Source organism: Manis pentadactyla, chromosome 13, assembly GCF_030020395.1.
Source record: "Manis pentadactyla isolate mManPen7 chromosome 13, mManPen7.hap1, whole genome shotgun sequence".
NCBI lineage: Eukaryota > Metazoa > Chordata > Mammalia > Pholidota > Manidae > Manis > Manis pentadactyla.
The window spans coordinates 58,528,513-58,551,897 of NC_080031.1; the positions used below are offsets into that span (position 1 = coordinate 58,528,513).

General features: G+C 51.9%; 1 protein-coding gene across 6 annotated transcripts in view; it reads left to right on the plus strand.

The window, feature by feature from the left end:
• The first annotated feature begins 3,323 nt into the window (after window positions 1-3,323).
• Window positions 3,324-23,385, plus strand: part of GFPT2 (glutamine-fructose-6-phosphate transaminase 2) — a 39,519-nt gene continuing 19,457 nt past the window's right edge. For 3 of the 6 annotated variants that reach the window (XM_057491159.1, XM_057491161.1, XM_057491162.1), the window contains exons 1-8: window positions 3,324-3,471; window positions 15,003-15,110; window positions 15,931-16,029; window positions 16,509-16,634; window positions 16,731-16,862; window positions 19,813-19,871; window positions 20,536-20,670; window positions 22,780-22,841. In XM_057491159.1, coding sequence (XP_057347142.1) covers window positions 3,465-3,471; window positions 15,003-15,110; window positions 15,931-16,029; window positions 16,509-16,634; window positions 16,731-16,862; window positions 19,813-19,871; window positions 20,536-20,670; window positions 22,780-22,841 — 728 coding nt within the window. In that variant the 5' untranslated portion in view covers window positions 3,324-3,464. The remainder of the gene's footprint in view (window positions 3,472-15,002; window positions 15,111-15,930; window positions 16,030-16,508; window positions 16,635-16,730; window positions 16,863-19,812; window positions 19,872-20,535; window positions 20,671-22,779; window positions 22,842-23,385) is intronic. The other 3 variants (XM_057491160.1, XM_036917825.2, XM_036917827.2) reach the window with 3 other exon arrangements.

A 23,385-nucleotide genomic window follows, 5' to 3' on the forward strand; every position in this document is an offset into this window, starting at 1 on the left:
TTTCTTGTCCTCCCCCACCCTCAGGTCTGAGCTGAGGACCAGCCATGAGGTCATGACTGCTGGGGTTTCTGGCCTGGGCTCCCCACACAGTGTCTGCTGTGGGCACCACTCAAGGTCCCCATAGCATCTCATCCCCACCCACCAGACGCAGTGAGCCAATGCAGGGCTCCAGCTGCAGGCTTCGGCGCCCTGCACCCCCAGCTCCCAGGACCCTCTGCTGAAGCCCTGGAAGCCCTGTGCTCCACAGCTCTGAGTTGGACTGGGTCTCTGAGCCAAGGAGCCAACACCGAGGTGTGCCTGGCATATTTGCTCCCAGAGAGGGACAAAGAGATCAGTAGAAACAGGGGCCCATTCTATGTCACCCGGTTGCCACAGCCCAGCTGGGGCAGGTGGGAGCTGGTGACGAGGACCCTGATGATGACACGGGAGGTAGTCAAAGCTCAGCCAAGACTCCCACGGGAGTTAGAGGGCAGCCCTCATACCATGGACCCCATAACCCTCCCCAGGCCTCAGCAAAAATGTCACAGGGAAAAGCAGCTGAACAGGGCTTGTGACTGGGGGATTCCGGACACATTCCGTATCTACCAGGACAGCCATGGGACTCAGCTGGACTGTAGGGGGGAGGGGGAGGAAACAGATCCCTGGTTGTTTGGGAGAAACCAGATCAATGAGCAAATCTCCAAACTCTGTGAAAGTTGACTTGAGGTTTGAAAAAACTGTGCAGGTAAAGAAGCCATGTCTGTGGCTTCTCTTTGCAATCCCAGCACATGGTCCCACTCTGGTGATCTAGGTCAGTCCTGGAAAGTGGGGACAGAACCAACCATGGTGATCAGCCTGGGCACTGGACACCCACGGCCCACTGAGAGCAGGCTCAGGGCCCTGCTCCACCTGCTGGGCTCACCTCCTGGAAGCACAGTTATGGTGCCAGATGGGGGCAGATGTCTAAGCATTGCCCCATATCCTCCTTTCTCAGAGAGGGACCGATCCAGACCAGACCCCACTTCCTGGCTGTGTGACTTTGGACAGATTGCTTACTCTGTCCAAACTCCAAGGCCCACTGGGCTGCCTCAGGACAGGTCCCTGAGAAGGCCAAGGGCAAGAAGGGGCTCTGGCCCAACAGAATCTTATGGGCTGGGGCCACCAGATGCCTAACTGCTCCCTTGGACCTTAGATACAGCTCCAGCAGGTTGAAGAAGTCAGGACTCTACTTGGTTGCAAATGACATCACTTCAGAACACCTCAAATAAAAACAAGAGTTTACTGAGCCCTAATACTGGGAATTCCAGAGATAAATCCTGCTTTCAGGGGCTCTAAAATGTGTGTCTCTCTCCATTGTAGGGATCCACATTGCTCTGGACCACTTGGCTGTCAGGCAGCCTCTCCACACCCAACTCCAAAGGTGACAAGAGGGTGCCCAGCATCCCCAGGATACCCTCCAGCCAGCTGCACCACAAGCTCATCTTTTCTGTTGATTTCACCCATGTCCCTGAGCAGGCTGTCATGTGCTGAACCTTGAACCAATGCCAGGGGCAGGGGGATCCAGTGGCCAGGCCCAGACCACTGTTCTCACAAAGGACTCTCAGGAGCTGGTCCCCAAAGCAGGGGAGATGCTGGGCCAGCAGCAGCTGTAGATACCTCCACAGGGGTCATCACATTCATGTCACTCCCTACTGGGAAGTTGTGAATCCCCAGGGAGGATGGGGGACAGAGCTGGACCCCTGCTAGGGCCCCAGAGTTCCTGGTGTCTTGGTGCTGGCAGAGGGCCTCATGACATCATCTGGTCCCCACCTGTTACAGAGGGTGGAGGCTGGTCTGGGGCAGAACGACTTGATCCCCAGACTCCAGCTCTAACTCTCAGCCACAGGACCTTGCACGTGGCTGTATCTTACTTCTCGAATCTATTAATCCTCTGGGAACCTACTCTTGCTCTGCACGGACCTGCACCAGCCCCAAGCAGAGCCTGGCACCCTCCCCGTCAGTCCAGCCCACATCCCATTCCTGTATCCCATCTGGGATTGTCTTGCTCTCTGTGGACTAGTGTCTGCCTGCCACCACTGCGTGCCAAGAGGTTCTAGACTGCATTGTTCTCACTCATCATTAAGTCTCTAGAACCAGGAGGTGAAGGAAGCAGCTGCTTAGGAATGAGAGAATGAGCGAATCAAGGGGACCTTGCAGAGTGGATGGAGCAGGAGAGGCAAATGCAGTGGCTCCTGAACCAGCTCCACAACTTCCCAGCAGGATGACTCAACCACACCCCTTCCTTACTGTCACTGAGCCTCAGTTTCCTCAACCTGCAAATGGGTACAATAAATACTTTATCCACCCAAGGCCTGAAGAGCCAGGGTGAAGCTCAAGTGAGATCACACCAAGAAGAATGCCCTAGAAAAGACGCAAGAAGCTTCGTTTAGCTCTCCAACACGACTGGAGAATCTGTTTAGAACTTCAGGATTTTTTTTTTAGTAAAATAAAAAACACCAGATGGCTTCAAAGTACGCAAATGTTGGGCCAGTTCTCGTGACCTTCCTTGGGAGACCGAGGCCCAGAGCGCAGCGCGGCGGGGAGGCGTCGGCCGGGAACCAGGGCGGGGAGCGCCGACCCGATGACTCAGGGTGGCGGGGCCGGTCTGGGGCTCCAGGCCGCCGGGGTGGGGGAACCGTGGCTCGCGCGCGCGCCAGGGCGCGGGGAACAGGTCGGCCAGCGCCGCTGCGGGAGGTGGAGGCTCCCTGGGTCTCCCCAGCTGGGCTCACGCCCGGGGGGATCCCCTCCGCCCAACCGAGGCGCTGCGGTAAAGCCGGTTCACGTGCTGCCACCGCCCCCGCGGCCGGGTGCAGGCGACGTCCTTCCCACCTCCGGCGCCTCTGTTTTCTCATCTGCCTGCCAGGCCCTGGGGTTCTCTCCTCACAGGGCGGGCCCAGGCTCTAAGGCCTTTGGTGTGCCGCGTTTCTGGTCCCTGGAAGCCCGGCACCGAGGGGCGCGCCCCGCACCACGCGTGTAACGCCCCGCGTCGTCCCCCGCGCCTTCCACCGACTGTCTCCATCCTCCCACAGCCCGGGAGGTGGGCCCCAGAGTCGTGCCCATTTTGCAGACCGGGAAATCAACGCCCGGAGCTGTTCAGGCCCCTGCGGAAGGTCCCACGCCTGGACGGTGGTTGAGTCTCGTTTGAACGCAAGCGGCCCGCCCATCTCCAGGACCTACCGCCCGACGGACACGACTGACGCCTGGGAGCCGCCCCTCGCCCGCTGCCCGGGCTCCTGGGGGCCCAGTCCCCGCCGTCGTCACGGCAACTGGGGGCCAATGGGGAGTGGACAGGCGGGAGGAGGCCCCGCCCCCGGCGGAGGGCCCTGGGCTATAAGGACGGGAGGCCCGGCGAGACGAGCAGGGTCCGCTGAGCGCCCGGCGCGCCGAGTTCCGAGGGTCCGCCGCGCGCAGAGCCCAGAGCTGCGAGGGCACACGCAGCAGCCGCCATGTGCGGTGAGTGAGGCGGCCGCGCGTTCCCGCGCCCCAGCCTCTCAGCTCCTGGGCCCGAGAGCCGCTCGCCGGGGACCAGGAGGCGGCGGGGTGGGGGCGTTGATCTGTCCGTTCCCCGACCCAGGGGCTTTCGCCGGCCAGGCTTGCGTCCTCCTGGGCCCCGCCCGCGAGCGCGTGTCCCAGGGAGGCGACGGGGAGGGGAATGCCCGGCACCGGTCTCGGACTTGTGGGGAGCGACCCGACCAGCCTCCACACTGCGGGGGCGGGGCGCGGAGAGTTGGTCCCGTCCCGGGCCTGGATCCTCACCACGCAGAGGTGACCGCACCCCATGGCCAGTGAGGAAAACGCCCCCAAGTCGCCCACAAAGGCGGCCGGCCACGCGCCAGCTCGCGCACCCCAGGCGCGGGGCGTCCAACCCTGCGCTCAGCCCGCCGTGCGCACGGACGAGCAGCGACCCCACCCGCGCCCTACCAGCAGCCCGCCGGGCTCGCCCCTGTGGCGTCAGCAGCGGCCCCTGGTGCGCTCGGGAAAGGCCTGGCGTCCTCCTCGAGTCCCAAAATGAACCTCTTGTCCCTAGAGGGGTTGAGTCCGATTTGCTGCCTCTGCGGGAAGGAGCCCCGGCGAGACGCGGGGAAAAGGCAGCAATGACGGCCGAGCCTCCGGCCGAAACTGGGCGAGGGAGTCCGGGGCTGGGCTCCGGGCGTCCGGAATACCCGGCGCTGTCCAGCGAGGCTGCGGGGCGGTGGCGAGGGCGCGCGGCGGTGCGCGCACATCTGCGGTTCTTACTCCGCCGGCTGGGGAGAGGGCTGGGAACTTAGGCTGGGACAAAAGGTCACTGTGCCTTTTTTTTCCTTGAGTAAGATTCAGTTACCCATTCCAGCCTCCTGTGGCTGGAGGACCTGGTGGAACTTTTGAAGCCATGAAAGGCCTCTGTCTGACTTCGGGCAGGGCTGCCGGGTGGGCTGTGCCAGTGGCGAGCCCTGGGCCAAGCTCTGTACAGGCCTTGATTCTGAGGCCAGTCGCTCCTGAAAAAGCTGGAAAGGAACGACTGGCCAAGGAGCCGGCAGCCCCCATCCCCCTCGCCCCCCAAGTGAGCATCAGTTTAAATTCCTGAATCCTCAGCAAAAATCCCAGGACTTTGGGTCGTCATCGGCAGAGTGTAGGGCCGCCTGTAGGCGTTTCTGGGAGAATGAGGTAAAGGTGGCAGTTTTGCCAGAAGCCCTTTGGGTTCCAAACTCCTCGGTGTGGCATTCGTGGCCCTGGAGCAGCTGGTGTCCTTAGAGCCAGCCTAGTGCCCTGAGACCCTGGCCCAGAGAGGGCTGCCCCTCCAGATGTGCAGCTTCCGTCCTTCCTCCCCAGAGATGCCCATGCACCCCCCCACCCCCTCACCCAATGTCCCCAGCTTTCCATCCTGCTTCCTTCTTGCATCCAGCTTTCTCTGCTGCCTTTGCAAGCCTGGGGGAGGGAGGCAATGTCTCTGACTCTCAAAACCTCAAGTTTTGTTCTGCTTTCTTAAAGGGTTGTACATGTTTTTGTCCTCTAGGGAAAGGATGAGCTTTGAGCTGTAACTACCTGTGTGCTCACACCGGGGCTCCCCACACACCCTGCAGCCCTTAGTGAAGTCAGGGAGTCATGGGGAATTCCCAAGTGGGAAAGTTATTTCATTTTCAAGTAGCCATGGGAGAGTCTTAGCTGGGTGCCTTTTACATCCCTCTGGACACTTGCCAGGCACCTCTGCAGAGAGATGTCCAGGCTCAGAACTCAGAGCCACAGTGGCTAGAATTGAACACACTGCCCTGGTGTTGGTGGGGTTTTTTAGAGGGGTTATGATCTGTGTATATATAGGTGATGCTGGTTTTCCTTTTATGATTTTATTCTTTTGTAATGAATTCATTTACATTTTTGAAAATTTAGTCAATTTGGTAGGAAAATATTGAAGAAATGATTGTGCATTTGGTACCAGGATACAGGAAAAATTGTGAAGGTGCTCATGGAATAAACCACTTACCTTTTTACTTTACTTTTGGGGCCTCTTTACTCTTGGGGAAATTGAGGACTAGAGAGGTCCATGCACATCTGTGTCTGAGCAGTTGTTCCAAGTCATTTCTCTGAGCTGGCTGCAGCCCCACTGAGGTCTGCCACCTTGAAGCCACCTCAAAGCACAGATCTCCGGGGATGTTCCCACTGGGTAGCATGGTTGAGCTGAAGGCCTTTCCTGGTCAGTTGCTGGTCACCATGCTAGACTGGCTCTTGCTCTCGGTGTCTTCCTACTCTGCCCACAGAAAGCTAGGCCCAGCTAGTTGATCCTCTGCATTCTAGCAGGTGACCGCAGAGTTTTACTGCTCTGAGAGTTTAGCTGAAATGACACCAGGGCACTCACAGCTGGCTTCAGTAACATCTGAGAGCTGCCGCCATTTTGCTGACTTGCTCCCAATAGAAAGGTTACTACATTCCCTCTCTCCCTCCTTCCTTCCCTGCTCCCCTCCTTCACTCAGCCACCAGTGACTAACTGCTCTGGGAGAGGCCCTGTGGTCTCCAGGCCCTGGGGTCATGTGGGCGCGATCCTCCCCTCAGAGTAGAGCCAGGTTGTTGGGGACAGTCTAGAGGTGGGGTGACCCCTGGGGTAAACACTGCCATATGAGGAAGACCTTGGGCACAAGCTGCAGCCTTGTGGACTCGTGCCCTGCTGGCCACCATCCTTTTGTGTGATGCACAATACGAGAGCTGTATTTCTAAAGTTAGTTGCCAAATTACAAAATTGGGAGATTTCACAAAAGTGAGTTGAATTTTTGACATCTCTTGAAAAAATCGAATGATGAGCAGCCCTGAGTCCCTATTTCTGAATAGAGCACGGTGGCCCTGGGATGAAGGTGCAGGCGCCTGCTCCTGGCTGCCTCACTCCCGATGTTGCCTGGTGACGGGTCCCGAGCTCAGACAGCAGGGTCCACCAGGTACTGACTTGCCCAAGAGGAGACGGAATGAGCTCTGCAGAAAGAAGGTGGTGATGGGCTGAGGGCACAGCATACACAAGGCCGTGGCACCATGGGCCATGCATGCATGGATTTTTGACAAAAAGGATTGTACTTCCCACCCATGAATTCTCCAATCTTCCCTGACCTCCACTACTGCAGTTAGTAATCTATGAGGCGGGGGAAAAAGACTAAACTGTGGAGAATTGGAGAATTCTCAGGTTTTGCTAGAAGGTAAAGCCCTTGCCCCAAATTCATCACCTCGTGTCTTAGTTGGAGTCTTAGTTTCCCCTGGCTGCTGTGACAAATTACCACAAACTTGCTGGCTTAAAACAACATAAATTTATTTCCTCATAGTTCTGAAGACTAGAAACCCAAAATTCAGCTTGACTGACTCTGGAATCAAGGTGCCAGCAGGGTCCCATGTTTTCTGGAAGTTCCAGGGGGAGATTCTGTTCCTTGCCTCTTCCAGCTTCCAGTGACCGCCAGCATTCCTTGGCTTGCGGCCACTCATTCCAGTCTCTGCCTCTGTGGTCACATTACCTTCTCCTCTTCCATATCGAATCTCCCTTTGCCTCCCTCTTACAAGGGCACTTGTGATTGTATTTAGGGCCCACCTGAATAGTCCAGAACAATATCCCATCTCAAGATCATTAACTTAACACACCCATAAAGACTGTTTTCCATATAGAGAAACATTTACTGTTTCTAGGGATTAGGACCTGGTAAATTTGAAGGCCATTACTCATCCTGCTCCAGGATGAATTGGGTTCCCGCGTTCAGGTGGCTTCCCCAAGAATAGCCCTGTGCTGCCGATCCCAGATGCTCAAGGCGTGGCCACAAGGACGCTGCTGACCAGAGGGCTGCCAGCATCCGCCCCTGACACACACACCCTCAGGCTGGACCCACCACAGTCAGAAGGTGAACATAGGCAATAGCTAAATACCCCATCCATCACTGGTTCGGGGCCACATACCCAGTTGGAGTGGTTTTCATTGCTCCTCTAGAGGTAGTCCTCATGTTATATAAATACGGTGCTTGCTGCATCTTGCCCTCTATGCATGCACACACCCTTCCTGCTCGTCTTCTGTTCCCTGCAAGAAGGAGGCGTAGTTTTATTCCCCAGAGTCCAGGGGTGCCAGGACATTCACACAGCCCATTTGCTTGCACAGCAGATTTTTAGGAGAGCTTGTCAAGCGCTCACAGGGGGCTTGCCTCTCATCTCAGCTAAGGAAACAGCACTCAGGAGAGACAATCACTCAGGGGTGAGCACACCCTTTTGTCCCAAAATTCTGGCTCTTAGAACCCCATCATGTTTGACACTCCTTTCCTCTCTGTAATAGTTCAGGTCATGGACGATTGCCTCAGAAGGGTCTGGGCTGGAGTGGATGGGGTCAGGTCGCGTGGCTTGTTACCTCTCCAAGCATAGGAGCCTCGTGAAACAGAGTCCCTACTCGCTGATGTGCAAGTAAATGTGTAACAAACAAGCTCTCTGGTTGGCCAGTTTCTGTGGTGCAAATACTGTCACTAGCTAATTTTAGGTCTTCAATGTTGGGTCCTTGAGTGTGGAACTGGGAAGAGATGCACCTCGTTGGCTCTTGGGAGCCAATCCTAGACGCTCCCACACACCACCACCACCACTTACAGGACCCTGGTGGGCACAGTGGGAAAGAGGGCTTTGCAGAGGCTGCGGGCAGGGGCTGCGCACCTAGGTGGTCTGCTCCTCTTCCTTTGCCTCCTCCCCATCCTCCTCCATCCCTCCATGGCTCAGTCGTATTCATCGGGATTCCCCAAGATCAAAGAAACCTTCTGGAAATTTTGCTGTGTCACATTAGTAAACAGTGCTATTAAATTGAGGACAGTAAGGTTGACGAAGAAGGGGAGATTAATTTGAGGTTACAAACACTCTGGAAGAAAGTTCTCAGGATTAATTTAATATAAAAACAATTAAGCGATGTAATCTGATCATCTGTTTCTTTTTCATTTTCAAAGGAAGTGTTTCACCAAGACAGTTTGACTTTTTCTATAGTCAAATTTCCAGTTTAAATAAGACTTCTATTTTTTTTTCTTTAAAGTACCATTTAGAGTATATGTTCCTTCCCCCTTTGCTCTTGGTGAAATCCTAAAATGACAAGGACACCAAGAACTTGTCTATTAAAAATAGAAATGCCTTGCCCACGTCTACTGCAAGCAGTAGAGTCTCCTGTTATCTCTGGGATTCCAGCGGTGAGGTGGCATTAACCCACGGAGTCCCAAGGAGGTCTGAGGCAGGGTAAGGCTGTCCCCAGACAAGCCAGACTCCTCCGCCCTCTGAACCATGCTGTGGGTCCCTGTACTTCTGTGTGAGAGCTCGGCCACAGGGCCCCCTGCTGCCCTGGCACCTTGGCCTTTGTTCTTACTTCTTGGAGGAAACACCAGGAGTTGTCATCCCCATTTATCAGTAAAGTGGCGTTCTCCAGTCTACATGGGCGAAGCCTGGGCATCCAGAGGCCACAGCCTCCTCTGCAGCCCTCACCCTTGGCCCTGTAGCTCCCTTACCTGGCAGCCTCCCCAGAATCTTCTCCACTTCCCCAGCACACTACACACACACACTCACATTCATGTACACTCAGACACACACACTCATAGACACACACACCCGGGAAGCTTGCGAGGCACAGGTCCAGCTGACCATGTCTTCAGTCTGGGTGGGGAGTGATCCAGTTTGGGGCCTAGACTCATATCTAATCTCTACTGTGCTCATGGACTAAGGTCAGCCCCCTCAGTTCCGAGAAGCACTGGGTGGTGGTGGAAAGAGCAGCCTCAGCCTGGGGAGGGTCCCAGCCTGGCTGGACGGTGACAGAGCTCCTGGTGGAGTGAACCCCCGCCCTGTGGGGCACAGGCGGAATCTCTGCCTGGGACTGTCCACCCTCACAGTGAGGACAGTGCTTTCACTGGGAAGCTGATGCTCAGAGAGATGGACAGATTTTCCAGAACTACAGCCACAGATTCATGATATGGATCTCAGCCTGACCACTGGGAACTTGTCCTCTTCCCTCATCCAGACCCCACACAACACTCCCCACCCCCCGCCATTGGCCACCCCAGTCACTCCAGTGGGTGTAGAGAAGATTCTGGGATTTCTGTGGTCTTAGTTCTGGCTGTGTAGCCATGTGTCCAGGGAACATTCTTCCCCAGCTGCTCATTGTCATTATCTGTCACTTGGATGCTGAGAGGCCCCTGCCTGCAGGGATAGACCTCCATGGTGCCTTTGATCCTGAGTTCCTGTACGGTCTCCCAAGGTGTACAGAGGAGCATTAGAATCCCCAGGACTCCACGGTGAGCCCAGGCCAAGGGGCCACAGTCCCCTCGGAAGGGCTGGTCTCTGTCCTTCATCACCTCTGAGGCCCTCTTTTCTGGAGGCCCCCTAAATTTATCGGGAACCTTTTCTCACTCACTTTCCCCCTCAGTTTTAAGAGTGGGCCCTGAAAAGCTGTTTGGAAGCACCGGGGGGTGGGGAGGTGGGGGGGTGGGCACAGGGCACGGCTGAGCCGGGAAGGTTGGGCCAGGGCAGCCTCTGTCCCAGAGCCAAGCATTTCTCCACGCCACCTTGGGAGGGACTTGACCATCCCATCCATGCAGGGTGGGGAGGAACCTAGTGGGAGCCGGCCTCGCTGTCGTTGCCATGGCCCCATGTGCCTCACATGGTGAGGGATGGGGCATCATTCCAAGGGTCAGGGGAGGGCCCGTCAGCATGGCCTGGGCTCAACCAGGGAGCTCAGAGGTCTGTCCATCAGGGGCCAGGTGGACACCTTCCCATGGGCCAGGTATCCTCTGTGTGAGCTCATTCTCACCCGCTGGGGTAGGGGTCTAAGGTCCTGTGATGACTTGGGGAGCAGCAGGGGCGAGCACCTTGCAGTCAGGTAGACCTGGCTGTGAATTACTCAAGTCTTTGTCCCGGGAGCCAGAGATGCCCAGTCTGTCCACGGGAACCATAGCCTTGGCACAGGACATTAGACAAGATAAGGTTCTGAAAGTATTGGCTTCCCGTGTGCCCCGCACATCTGCTGCAGTTGTATCTCACATACTCCAGATGCAGGAACTCCTGGGGCGGCCCAGAGCCTGTCCTGGGAGGTGTGCTCAGGTCATGCTCCTCCCTTCTTGTGGCTGTTGTTTCTCCAAGTTGTTCCTCCAGGTGAGTCCCCTCCAGCAACGGGGAGCCATGGTGTGGTCAGATGGGGCTGGGTGGCAGTCCCATCCCCACCACTCTCTGACTCATGCAGCACATAGTAAAATAGTACATAGAGCACACGGCAGAATATCCTGACTGTGCAAAGAGCATACATGCAGTGAGGGGAGTTTCTGCACTGGACCAATCCCTCCCCACCCCCTACTGCTGAGACAGTCACTGCCCCCTGGGTCTTGGGTGCCCTTCCAGAAATAGTATGCATCTCTGTACCCCACCCTGCATAATTTACTCATGTGATGCAAGATGCTTTTTCCCCTCAACACATCTTGGATGTGTAACTTGTTTTCCAAAAGAGCACAAGCTCCATCTCCTTCCCTGTGGTGGGCCACCTGCCCATGGCCCAGCTGCTGTGTGGCTGCACCACCACTTACCTGGTCTGCTTCCTGCTAAGCAGCAGGCTGTCCCCAGTCTTCAGCTGCCACAAACAGCACTAAGCAACTATCCTCATATGTGTGCGCACATGCATCCCTGCAGATATCTGTTGGATACATTCCTAGAGGTGCAACAGCTCTGGCCAACAGATGTGTACATTTTTAATGCTGAGTGACTGCCAAATTGCCTGCCAAAGAGGTGCATGAATTTAAACACTCTCTTACAATTGTTTCATCTTTACTGATCTTGTAGGTAAAAAAAATGGATTCTCACTGTAGGTTTTATTATGGGTAGAAGAGATTCCAGAAGGGAATTCTGACATGAATGGCAAGAAATTCCTGGGAGAGCAGCTTTATTCTATTTCACTACTTTTTTTCAACAGGAAGAGCACAGTGTCAGTGCTGTTTTATTCACCTCATCTCTGCAGAGACCAGGGGGCACCCAGCTGAGAGGGAAGCTTCGAGAGGAGAGGGGCTGTGCTTAGTCAGTGAGAGAACTTATGGAAGAGATGTTGGCATGCAAGAGATTTTATGTTGAAAATTAAATTTATGCTTTATTGCACAAAGACCTTGGAAACCACTGCTTGGCAGCGCCCCTCACCACAGTAATCTCCCAAATGATGCCGAAGTGGCTGCCAAGCCTACTGGCTGGGTGTGGACGCAGCTGGTGGTCCTGAGGACAAGGACGCTTTAATGGGCCCTGCCTGCCAAGCGGGGACTCTGGCAGCGATACACGCCCCCCCGCACTCTCTTCTCCCCCAACCAAGGAAGCTGTTCTGGATCTGAAAGCCAGAGATGCCTCAAAGAACATATGTGCCTGACGTGAATTCAGAGGTGTGCTGTGGCCCCAAGGAAGGGGAGTTGCAGAGGAACCTTGGAGAGCAGAGCCATAGAGGGCCCTCGTGAAAGCATCTCAATTCAGAACCTCCCCAGACTGGGTGTACGGGCCTTTTTGATCTGCAGTGCCTGTCAGCTCCCTTCTATGAGATGCAGGTGTAATTCTAGAATGAGTTCCAGCATGCCAGGGAAGTCTTGTACTTTAAAGGCTCCAAAAAAGATCTGTGAGTTGGCTTGCCCCCATAGCCATGTGGTCCTCACAGTGATGGGAATTTGACCATGTACCCCCAGGGAGCTTTCTGCTTTGCAGAAAAATTCACATTATGAAAAGTTTCATATAAGCATAGACTGTGGTGGTGGTCGCACAACTCTGTTAACATGCTAAAAAACACTGAACTGTACTCTTTAAGTGGGAGAATAGTGTGATATCTGATGAAGCTGGTAACATTTTTTACTACCGAAATTAAAAGGTAACCATTGGGTTTTTTAAATAAGTAAGGTGACAAGAATGCATCCCTTGCCCAAACACACTGAGGTTTGAAGCGTATGGTAAAGCTCAGCAGCCCAGCGGAACAGACCTCTGAAGTGCACACACAGCCTTGCCGTTCAGCCTCTCACCTGACCCAGAGTCAGCCAGGAAGACAAAAATAGCTGGCCACCAAAATTACCCTTAGCCCTTTTAAAAAGAAAACATCTGTAACAGCTTAGAAAACACAGTCTGTGTGTTTCTATATATACACCCTACACCTTAATACTTGTGTGCAAATATATCCTCTGTATGGTAATGGACAGTACATAAGCACAGAGTATCATTTTTAGCACTGTTTAATTTTATTGCCTGTTCCTTGATGTGTGAGATGCATTTTAATGAGTTAAATGCTCATATGATGTGGCCCTACCTTGTGTTTAGGAATATAGCATTCATTTAATTGAGGCTTACTCATTCATCCAGATATACTATATTGACTTGAATTTAAGTTACTTAATGAAGGGAGATACTACAGCTGGTTGTGTGCATAAATGTGACCAGACTTCAGTGATCTGCAGGCAGGTCCTCCTTTCTGAGGTTCATCTCTGGCAATTTTCACCCAGTTTTGTTGAGATGTAATTGATGTAGAACACTGTAGCGGCTTCAGGTGTACACCACAGTGATTCGGTGAGTGTCTGTATTACAAAATGATCACACCACAATAAGATTAGTTAACATTTGTCACATCACATAGTTGGAAATGTCTTTCCTTATGATGAGATATTTTAGGAGATCCTTTCTTAGCAACTTTCAAATATACAATAGAGTGTTGCTAACTGTAGTTGACATGCTGTAGGTTATATGCCCAGGACTTAATTTTTCTTATAACCTGATCTTGTACCATTCCTTCACCTCCCACCAATTTGCTCTCTGTACCTATGAGTTTGGTTTTTATTAGATTCCATATATAAGTGAGATCATACAGTATTTGTCTTCCTCTGTCCGACTTATTCTTCTTAGCATAGTGCCTCCAAGGTTCAGCCCTGTTCTTGCAAACGGCAGGGTTTTCTTCTTTTTTATGGCTGAATGATATTCCACTGTGTGTGTACATGTGTGTGTGTAACAATTTTTTTTATCTGTTCATACATTGATGGCTACTCAGAAGTCTCCATGTCTCCATTTACTATTGTAAATAGTGCTGCAGTGAAAATGGGGGTTCAGATATCTGTCAAATGTTTAATCCTGGCCAGACCTCTGCCATCCCAGAAAAATGTTGGGAGAATTAAAAAATTCAATCAATTTAAAAATTTTAAATTGGAAAGATAAACCTCTTTCTAACTTCATTCATCCCTGATGCAGTTGCTCCATGGTTAGGAACGTGTGAGTCCTGAAGTCAAATCCCTTAGTTCCACTCCTGATGGGCCCGGCCACAGCTTTCCAGGCTCATGTTCCAAAGGTGTGGGGTGGGTGGAAATGGCAGGTCCGACCTCTAAGGCTGCAGTGAGTCTTGACTGACACCTGTGTGGCAGTGCTTGGCCCACTGGCTGGCACATAGTGAATTCAGAGTAAGATGAATTCACTCAGTTATGATGAATATGCCTGAAGCCCAGTATTTGTCACAATCTGTACTATTGCATCACTGATTACTACAGAATCACAGTCACTTTATTCCACATATGTATGAACAAGGACTGTGTGGTGACACACAGTGAGAAATATACAGATGGAAGTGTCAGCCTGTGTCCTTGTCGGGGGCTGTAGATGTCCCAGGATGCAAGAGCACTGGGGCAGCCCAGAGCTGAGGAACTCTCTGGCCAGGGCCTGAAACAGCCAGCCCTGGGAGGTGGGGCTGGAGCTGGGCTTCGAGGAGGGTGTGTGAGGACAAAAGGACAGAGGGATGCCAAGGTGGGGCACTCGAAGGGCAGGATAGACAGACCAAGGGTCTGGAGTCTAAAGCAGAGAAGTTTGGAAAGAAACAACATGGCAAATGTTACTTCCCCTTTTGGGAAAATGTTATTTTGAACTACAAATACAGAAAACAAAGCCAAACAAAAGCTTCTCAGCTTGTGGGCCTCCCCTGAAGCTAAGGATTTTCCAGGGGCCAAGAAATGGTTTTAATTCTTGTTGTTGTAAAAGTGGTATTTATTGATGCCAAAGCTCTAAACTAAGCAGCAAGGCAGAGTAGAAGGTGGTGCAAGGCCCCGGCCCCTGTTGCTGCCTGCTGCAGGAGGCTGCTGTGACCTGCTCAGGACTCTTCCTTGGTGTGTTCTGTGGAAATCAAGGAGTTCACTCCAGATGCCCGAGGGGGCTGGGTTGCTCTGCTGATCTTTGCTATGATAAATGCCACAGTGAAAGCTGGCTCCTGCAAGGACGTCCACAGGAGAAGCTCTCTGCAGTGGCCTTGCAAGGCCAAGTGTGTGCATGTGTTCTTCATGTGCTTCATGGATCTTTTTGCACAGGGGAAGGGCTGCACACGATGCCTTTCCTGAAGCAGGAGGGGAACACGCTTCCTCCTTTCTGTCTGGGGAAGGCCACACTTTCCCTGCACGTAGCCTGGAAACCTGCCCTCAATGCATCCTGGAAGCATTTTCTTCTGAGTGTCTTCTTCTAAACATGAACCAAGTGTTTTATAAACATGTGGTTTCCTCCTCTTTTAACAGGAATTTTTGCCTACATGAACTACAGAGTCCCCCGGACGAGGAAGGAGATTTTTGAAACCCTCATCAGGGGCCTACAGCGGCTTGAGTACAGAGGCTATGACTCGGCAGGTAGGCCCTGCATACTGCTGAGATATGAACACAACACTTGCTCATTGAACTTGAAAATTATAGAAAAATAGAAAGGAAAAACAAGGGTTAAAATATCTCCACCTATAGCACCCCCCACATGTATCTCTGTGTCCCTCTTTCAGTCATTGCTGTGGCTAAGTTGGGGTGGTCTGGGGGTGGGGGTTGGGAGGGTCAGGGTCATGCACAGATATTTTTTTATTTTTGCCTAATCATAATTACAGACTTTCGTAGTTTGATATTCTCTTCCCACTTATCTCAGCTTTCTCCATCACCGTAAACTCTTCCTGATGATCTTCCTAAGTGGCCGCATAGTCCCTCCACTGGATGTCTGTCTCGAGGTTCACTCTTGCATCTGCCCAATGGGTGGCTTTCTAGTCTATTTCCCATTTTTAATCAAACAGGCTTAGGAGGAAGAAGGAGGCAAATGATTTTATATCCCCATCAATTCTTAACAACACATCAGATGAAAGATTGCAGGAACACTAATACAATGGGGGTGCCAGCAAACGAGCAGAATGCAAAGCACACAAGGAGATAAATGCTGTCAAACAAGCCCCTGCCTTCAGTGGTGGGCCTGGGGGCCCCTCGCTTGCAGGCCAGCTCCTGGGGGCACATCCTGGTTGGAATTCGGGCAGGGCAGCCTCAGCCAGGGTGCCAGGTGCACATCACTTGCTTGCTGCAGGACAAGAACTAATCAATTGACAGTTCTGTGTAGCCCTCATCCTGGGCTGTGCCCTGTAACAAGGTGTGGGTGACAAACCTTAAATTCCAACCCTCGAAAATCACATTTGTATTACAGGTGTGGCAATTGATGGAAATAATAATGAAGTTAAAGAAAGGCATATCCAGCTTGTCAAGACGAAAGGAAATGTCAAGGCTCTTGATGAAGAACTTTACAGTAAGTGGAAAACACCCAGAGTCAGAGCAACAAATGCAGTGTGGATCACCTTAAAATCTTTTATTCCAACTTGTCCAATGCATGGATAAGCAGGAGGAGGGTTAAGCCCACGTTGCAAAACTGTGTTTCCTAGAATGTGGGGTGGTGAGTGGAGAATTTTCTTTTTATATTTAGTATTAAATATTTTTAATGTTTGGTATTTAATTTTTCAGCAAATGATACTGCTTTTCCATTTGTAGTAGTGGTCCATGATTTTCTTTTTAAAGTCTCTTTCAGTTGCAGGCTGAGTTATGTTACTGATTAGTACTAATTAAGCAACACCCGGGGTCTGGGGAAATCCCCAGGGTGGGGCCTTTGCCCTCCGTGGTAGGATGTGCTGTCTCTGTCACTGAGTCCCCAGGGTATGATGCCCTCACTCTAAGAGTACTGGGTCCGTGCTTGCTTTTAAAGTGCTGCAAATGGATTTTTCTTTCATTTAGAACAAGACAATATGGACTTAAAGGTGGAGTTTGAGACTCACTTTGGCATCGCTCACACACGCTGGGCAACCCATGGGGTCCCCAATGCTGTCAACAGCCACCCGCAGCGCTCAGACAAAGCCAACGGTGCGTAGTAGGCCTTGCTCCCCATCCTGGTGGGCCTGGCTGGCCCCGGCCCATGCCTGCTGCCAACAGGCTTCTCACCTGGCCCTGTCTCCCCAGGATCCAGAGGGGTGGCAAGCCCTGCCTGGCCTCTGGATGATCTGACCCCCAGGTGTCCACAGGAAAACAATGACATGTCCACGAGCACTGCTGGCTTTTGGGACCGTGCCAAAAGGGACTTGGTGACAAAAGGTGTTGAAGGCTCTGGGCTGTTCCTTGACAAGGGACCGAAGTATTCCAGGTGCTTGAGGCAGGGATTGGGGTCCTTCCTAGACCAACCTCACCCACCCCGGCCCCAAGAAGAGTGGTCCTGAGCCGGTGGGCGGCTGTGTCAGGCTTGGTGGATATCTCAGGTGCTCCAACTCTGGGCCCAGCAGCAAGGCCGTGGCAGCCTAAGGCTTGAGATTTGGAGGATCAGAGGCTGCTGTGGGGCTTCTCCTCTTGGCTCCCTTTGTGTGTTTAAAAACTGAGAAAATTGCACATAAAAGTCAAGACTTCTGGCGTCCCTTGTAAAGGGATGTGTGGTAACTGCCCACAGCACCTCAGAGTTCCACAGATAGGCATTGGGCCAAGATCACAGCAGGGACATGGAGCTGCTCAGAGACACCAGCCCCTCTGGTGGGCTGTGGGCTCCCCACTGTCACTACCACCCCCCCATGTCCTCCCCAGCTCATGGGTCCCTCACTTGCCTGGGTCCCCAGGACAGTTCTCCATGCCATGGTTCTCCTAAGTGACACCCCAGCACCTCTCATGAGGGAAGGAATGGTAGATCTACAGATCCCAGTGGCAGCTCTTGGGCACTCTGCAGTCACCCCCAGGAGTGCGGGGGCCTCCTGCAGCAGGACACAGTAGGCAGGTGAGATGAGAGGAGACATAATCCCAGACTCCCTCCAGGGCTCCTGGGTAGGCCTTCCAGTGGGTCCTTGCTCTGGGTTAGACCTAGTCAGGTCCAAAGCCCTGGATGAGAGGGTAGGAAGGAGGAGGATGTCCAGTGGAGGGAATGAGCTCTGGAGTCAGCTGGGCACCCCCAAGACATCCCCTGGCACATGCAAGTTCTTGTCAAGCCGCATGTCAGGGTAGGAATCAGATCCATCAGAGTCGTTGTGAGGTGCTTAGCGGCAGGCACTTGGCTAAATGCTTGGCAAACGTCCCTGCAGCTCCATGTGGCAGTTGGGTCGCTGAGGAGGGCAGCACCTTCCTGCTCAGTGTCCCTTATCCCTGTGGGGCATCGGTTCCCGGAGGCAGCTCCCCCTGCCTGATTTGGAAGGGAAGGCCCCTCTGGAGAGCAGAAGAGACCCCCATGCACCCTGCTCAGCCGGAGAGCTGGAAGTCGGCCGCACAGGGGCTGGTGACATGTGGTCAGAGTCTTGGGTGGTGAAGGCTTTTTGCCAAGGAATGTTCCTTGGATCTGGTCTATGCCCTGAACCCTAAGGCACCCCACTACTGGGCCAGGCACCCCCCACATGGGAGGGGGACAACAAACCCCAGGGTGCTGAGGATCTAGAGCACACATCTGACCAAACCCCAAGCCAGGCGCTGAGGAAGCATTGTGCCAGAGCCAAAGCCCTGAGGTGCTGACCCCCTGGCCCAGCCTTCCCGATGATAAGGAGAACCTGCGTCAGTGCAGAAAATGATTCTGTGTCCCTGAAGCAGGGAGGCTCCAAGGAGAGCCCCCCACACCCAAACTGGGAAATGCCTACCCTGACTCAGGATGAGTCATTGAAAAGAAAACAACATGGGAAATCAGGGAAGATTCATAAATACCTTTAGAGACTTATCAGCAGTAGCTAAAGAGCACACTTGTAAGGGAGGCTTACACCCAGCAGCAACATTGCACAAGAAAATGACACAAGCAAGTTTTTGCAAAGAAAACACAGATTCTAGGAAACAAATTAATGACACGAAGTTGAGACAGTTGGCAATAATGATAGAAAATATGCCAGGGTTCAGAAAATAATGGAAAGCAGCCATGTGAGATCATACTTTGCAATAAACAGGAAAAAAACAGGAGGAGGGGATGGATAGAGAGGCAGTTAATAAAGACCTAACAGGTGGATAACTGGTGTCTCCAAGGAGAGATCAGAACAAACAAAACTAAAAAACTGTGTAGCTGTAGCAGAGTTCTGCTGTGGCTAGCCCGTGGCCTGAAAATGGCTTTTCTAGTCAAGCCCTCCCAGTTCTTGTGTGAACTCACAAATGTAAACAGTAGGTTGTAAAAAAAGTAATAGAGAGAGGAAATTATGGTTAAAAAAAAAGTCAAAGAATGAAAGAAAGGGTTTAAAAGATGGAATAGGAGAAACCTGTCCTGCATGGAAGAAAAACTTGAATTGGAAATCCAAAGGTTCACTGAATAATACTTATGAAGAAAACTCAACACCAGAATACATCCTGGTGGAATTTATTGAATGCCAAGGATGAAAAAGGGTCTTTCTATCATCTAGGCTGAGGGGAGCAGAAAGGCTTGTCCAGAAAAACCCTCAGGTGAACCTTAAGCCTTTTCCTCAAGTTTCTTGTTCACCAGCTACATACTAAGAAAATGCAGTGGTGACTGAGGCAGCCCCATTCCTGAGCCACAGGGTCGCCAGGGGGGTCCCTCCTGCACAGTGTGTTGGGGGGCAGCAGACCCTGTACAGGGACATGCTCCTAGCCACACCGGAATGAGCCCAGGATGCCAGAATTTTGAGGGGGGATCCCCTAAGAAAATCAGGAATTTTAAGTGAAAATTCAAAATTTTTAAAGTCAAATCTTTTTCTAATACAGTGTGGGTCAAACACAGCATGGGTGTAGCCCTCTAGCCTGTGACCTTGTTGAGTCTAAGCTAGTTGGGAGTGCCTGGAACTGTTTCTGGGTAAAGAAGATTTCATCGCCCGTTTGACATAAAGATCAAAGCCTGTTTCATGATCTGCAAAGCTCCGTGCGAGGTCAGTTTGGTGGATGCTTTCCTCTGAAACAGAAATGTATTTCCTCAGGTTTAAGTTGTAATCATGGCAGACATCTGCTCTAATCCCTGAATGTGAGGGCTAACAGGCATCTCTGTAGGAGCAGTTTGCTGAGAGTGAAGCTGCCAGACTGGTTTCCTTCTTATCGGACTTGAACTTCACTTCTGCACAACATTTCTCTCTTGACTAAATTTTTCTTCCAGAATTTGTTGTCATCCATAATGGGATCATCACCAATTACAAAGACCTGAGGAAATTTCTGGTAAGAAACATCCCCTGCGGAACATCTAAGTGGAAGGATATTGGACTTCCCCAGAAACTTTTCAACCAGCTCATTTTCCTCTGGAAACAAAGGCAGGAGCTGAGGGAGACCCACTGTGGGCCACACCACCGCGTTAGACCCAAACTCCATCCCCGCTCAGCGGCCGCCCCGATCCTGCTGGAGGAGAGGGCAGAGCATCTTCTGCATTTCCCTCAGGGGCCACTGCAGATTCGCAGAATCAAAAGGACATGGACCTCCTTTTCATAAAGCATCTGTGCTAAATAGCACATCGACTCATATGCCAAACGAAAAGTGGGGTGGGGAGGCAGCCTTCAAGCATCTAAAATATGAAAAGTTGTGGTGTTGGTTGGGATGTGGGTGGATTTGACTCAACAGATCTGATCATTTTGACTGCCTTTGTTTTGCAATGTCCAGATTAATGGCAAGGACAAGCTTCTGCGGAGGGATGATCTCAGGGAATATTTGAATGACTCAGCTGTGTCGGGCTGTGTGATTCTGGCAAACATCTCTCATCCCTTCCCATTTCCCTTGCTTTCGTCTTAAGTCCCTCTGAAGGCAGATTATGCGGGAGGAGAGGGAGCTGGCCGGGCTGCATTGCGCAACGACCATTCTCTGACACTCTGTGTCCAACCAAATATTCCAGGAAAGCAAAGGCTACGAGTTTGAGTCAGAAACAGATACGGAGACCATTGCCAAGCTGATTAAATACGTGTTTGACAACAGAGAAACTGAGGACATTACGTTTTCAACACTGGTCGAGAGAGTCATCCAGCAGTTGGTGAGTTGCAGGTCCCACTTTGTTGTTTCACTTCCATAGGTATTTGTTCGTGCCTTTGTTCTTTCACTTCCATAGGCATTTGTTAGGCAAATTTGCACAAGTCCCTGAGGATTAAAGATAGCTGTCTTCAGGGTCCTTGTAGAATTGGGAGATGTTTGTGAGGTTTGCATACTAAACATCAAGTAGAAAGTGTCTTGCTTTATTTTAACACTTCTGGAATTCTGATCGGCCTTCCAATCTGTGGCTTCTCATGATGGCATGTTGTATACAGGACCTTGGCTGTGGCGGTTCACACTGTCATCTGGTCGGTTGACTTGCGTCTGCTGTTAGTTACAGACTCGAGATGCACTTAACTGACGTTGGAGACTAAGAAGTGTAGTGTTTCCTCCTGTTTTAATGGAGCAGTTATTTGTCACGCAGGAGAAAAGCCTAAACATCCTTACAGAGCAGAGTTGGAAGGAAGAGGAAACAGACAGGAGGTGCAGGTGTTTCAAAAATTGGGTTATAGACGACGCAAAGGGATGGCCCAGAGGAGATACCAGATCAGGTCTGTGTGCTGAGGGGAATGACCCAGGAGAAGAGAGACATTGGTGATGTCCCAGAGGGCTGGACCCGTGGAACAAAGTTCTTGAAAATGAGCACATGCTCGGGAGGGATTCTGGCCAAGAGGAACCCCCCTTACAAGAGGGGGTGGAGTGGACCCAGGCCCTGTGTAGGGCTGCAGACCTCCCAGAGCAGGTCCAGTGCCATCCAGTAGCTCCTCCAAAATGGGGACAGAGCTCTGGGCTGCGAATCCAGAGCACCCGGGGTCAGAGGCTGCTGCAGGTCCAGTACTGGTTTAAAAAATATCACCCTTTGTTGTTTCAGAGTCTTTTTTTAAAAAGTAAGTCTACTGTCAAGCCCTTTGCCCTAGGACTCCCATTTTGGGGAGTCATGATTTAGAGAACATATATGTAAATAAGGGCCTGTCCCATCTGTGATGTTCCATCAACATATTTGGTTTTGCATCCCCATATTTTATCTTTTCCACTTGTGATTTTAGATTTTGGAAAAACCTCCCCAGGGAGGCCACTTGTAAACTTCAGGGACTTCTCTTACCTAAAGCAACACAGTGCTCTTTCGGGCAGAGAATGGGAAGTGTTTTGTTTTGTTTTTAATTCAGTCCCTTCATTCGGAGCAGTTTGAAAGGCCCTTAGAGGCCTGGGGGACACTGAGTATGGGTCCTCCTGGCTTTGTGGCTGGGTTGGCAAACTGCCCCTAGCACACTGGCCACATTGGGCTGTGGTTCTGCCCAGAGTTCCAGAATGTGGAGGATTGCACATGGGAATCCAGATTCACAGCTACTTGTACATAACCAAAGTCTACTAGGTACTAGGGTCTTGGTAAATTCGTATAGGCTGGTCAGAGTATAGGAGAGAATTTTGCACTGAAGATTAAATAGAACCTTTGGGGTCTTGGGTCAGAACTAGATTCTAGCTCTGGTCGCACACACCAACAAGCTGAGGTGCAGCACATGACAGTCATCGCCATGGAATAGTAAGAAGGGCAGTAATGCCAGCTCTTGCTTCCATTTGGTGTTTGAGAGGGCACATACTGTGCCAAGCACTTAAAATGCATGAGCTCACAGATGCCATACAAGGTGGGACCATCCTCACTCCACTCACCAGGGGGCATGCAGAAGGCTGAAAGTAGGATTTGAACCCAGCTCCTAATGTGTGTGGCACTAAGCAGGTCACAATGGGCCCTTCAGTCCTCACAGGAGGTACTGTCCCTGAGGCCCAGCGTGGGACCTCTGTCCCTGAGTCTCATTTCCAGAGTTTCTACCTGCACCAGCCTGCCCAGGTCAGCGTGGAGCTGGGAATTGCTCCTCATGGGCCTGGGCAGGTGTGGTTTGTGGTGCTCACGATGAAATCCATACGCTCTGGCCTTCAGTTCTCCAGCGTGGTGCTGTCTCTCACTTTCACTCTGCATGCGCTGTCCTGCCTTGGCCACTGTGAGTGACCCAGGACTGCCCCAGGAGGAGCTGCCCTGTCTGGGGCGGTGGCCCAGCTGCAGAGGCCCAGCTTAGCCAGAGCCAGTCCTCCTCACCCTTCTCTCCTGTGTTTGCAGGAAGGTGCGTTCGCATTGGTTTTCAAGAGCATCCACTACCCAGGAGAGGCGGTTGCCACAAGGTGAGGCAAAACTCATTGATGTTTCAGAGAAAAGAAAACCACTTCACTTGCGGCCAAGGGAGGAGTAGGGCCTCTGGCAAACTGAGAGGTACACTCTTGGAGAGACACTGTGGCTTAGCCACGGAGAGTGTACCCCACAGAGTCCCTGCGGCCAGAGCCTCTGATTTTTTAAGGAGAAGCCAGGCATTGGGTTTTTATTTGGAAGCTTCAGAATTTTAGAAGTTGACAAATCCAAATTAAAAATAAAATTGTACAGTGAGGGCAAGTTCTGGGTTCAGGTCAACTTCACAGACTTCTTTTAGGAAAAGCGTGGAAAACATGAACACAAACTAGGAATGAAAATGAACATCGACTTGAATTCAGTAAAAGAAGAAGCCTTGAAGGACCAGCACTCAAGCTTTATCACCTCCGTACCAGGGGTGTCCTGGCAACCAGACCAAAGGGCCTGGGTCAGCCACACGGCCCTCTGTTAGAGCCCTGTCCATCCAGCCATCTGTCCGTCCAGCCATCCGAGTCCACCCGTCAACCTGACCACCCGTTCATC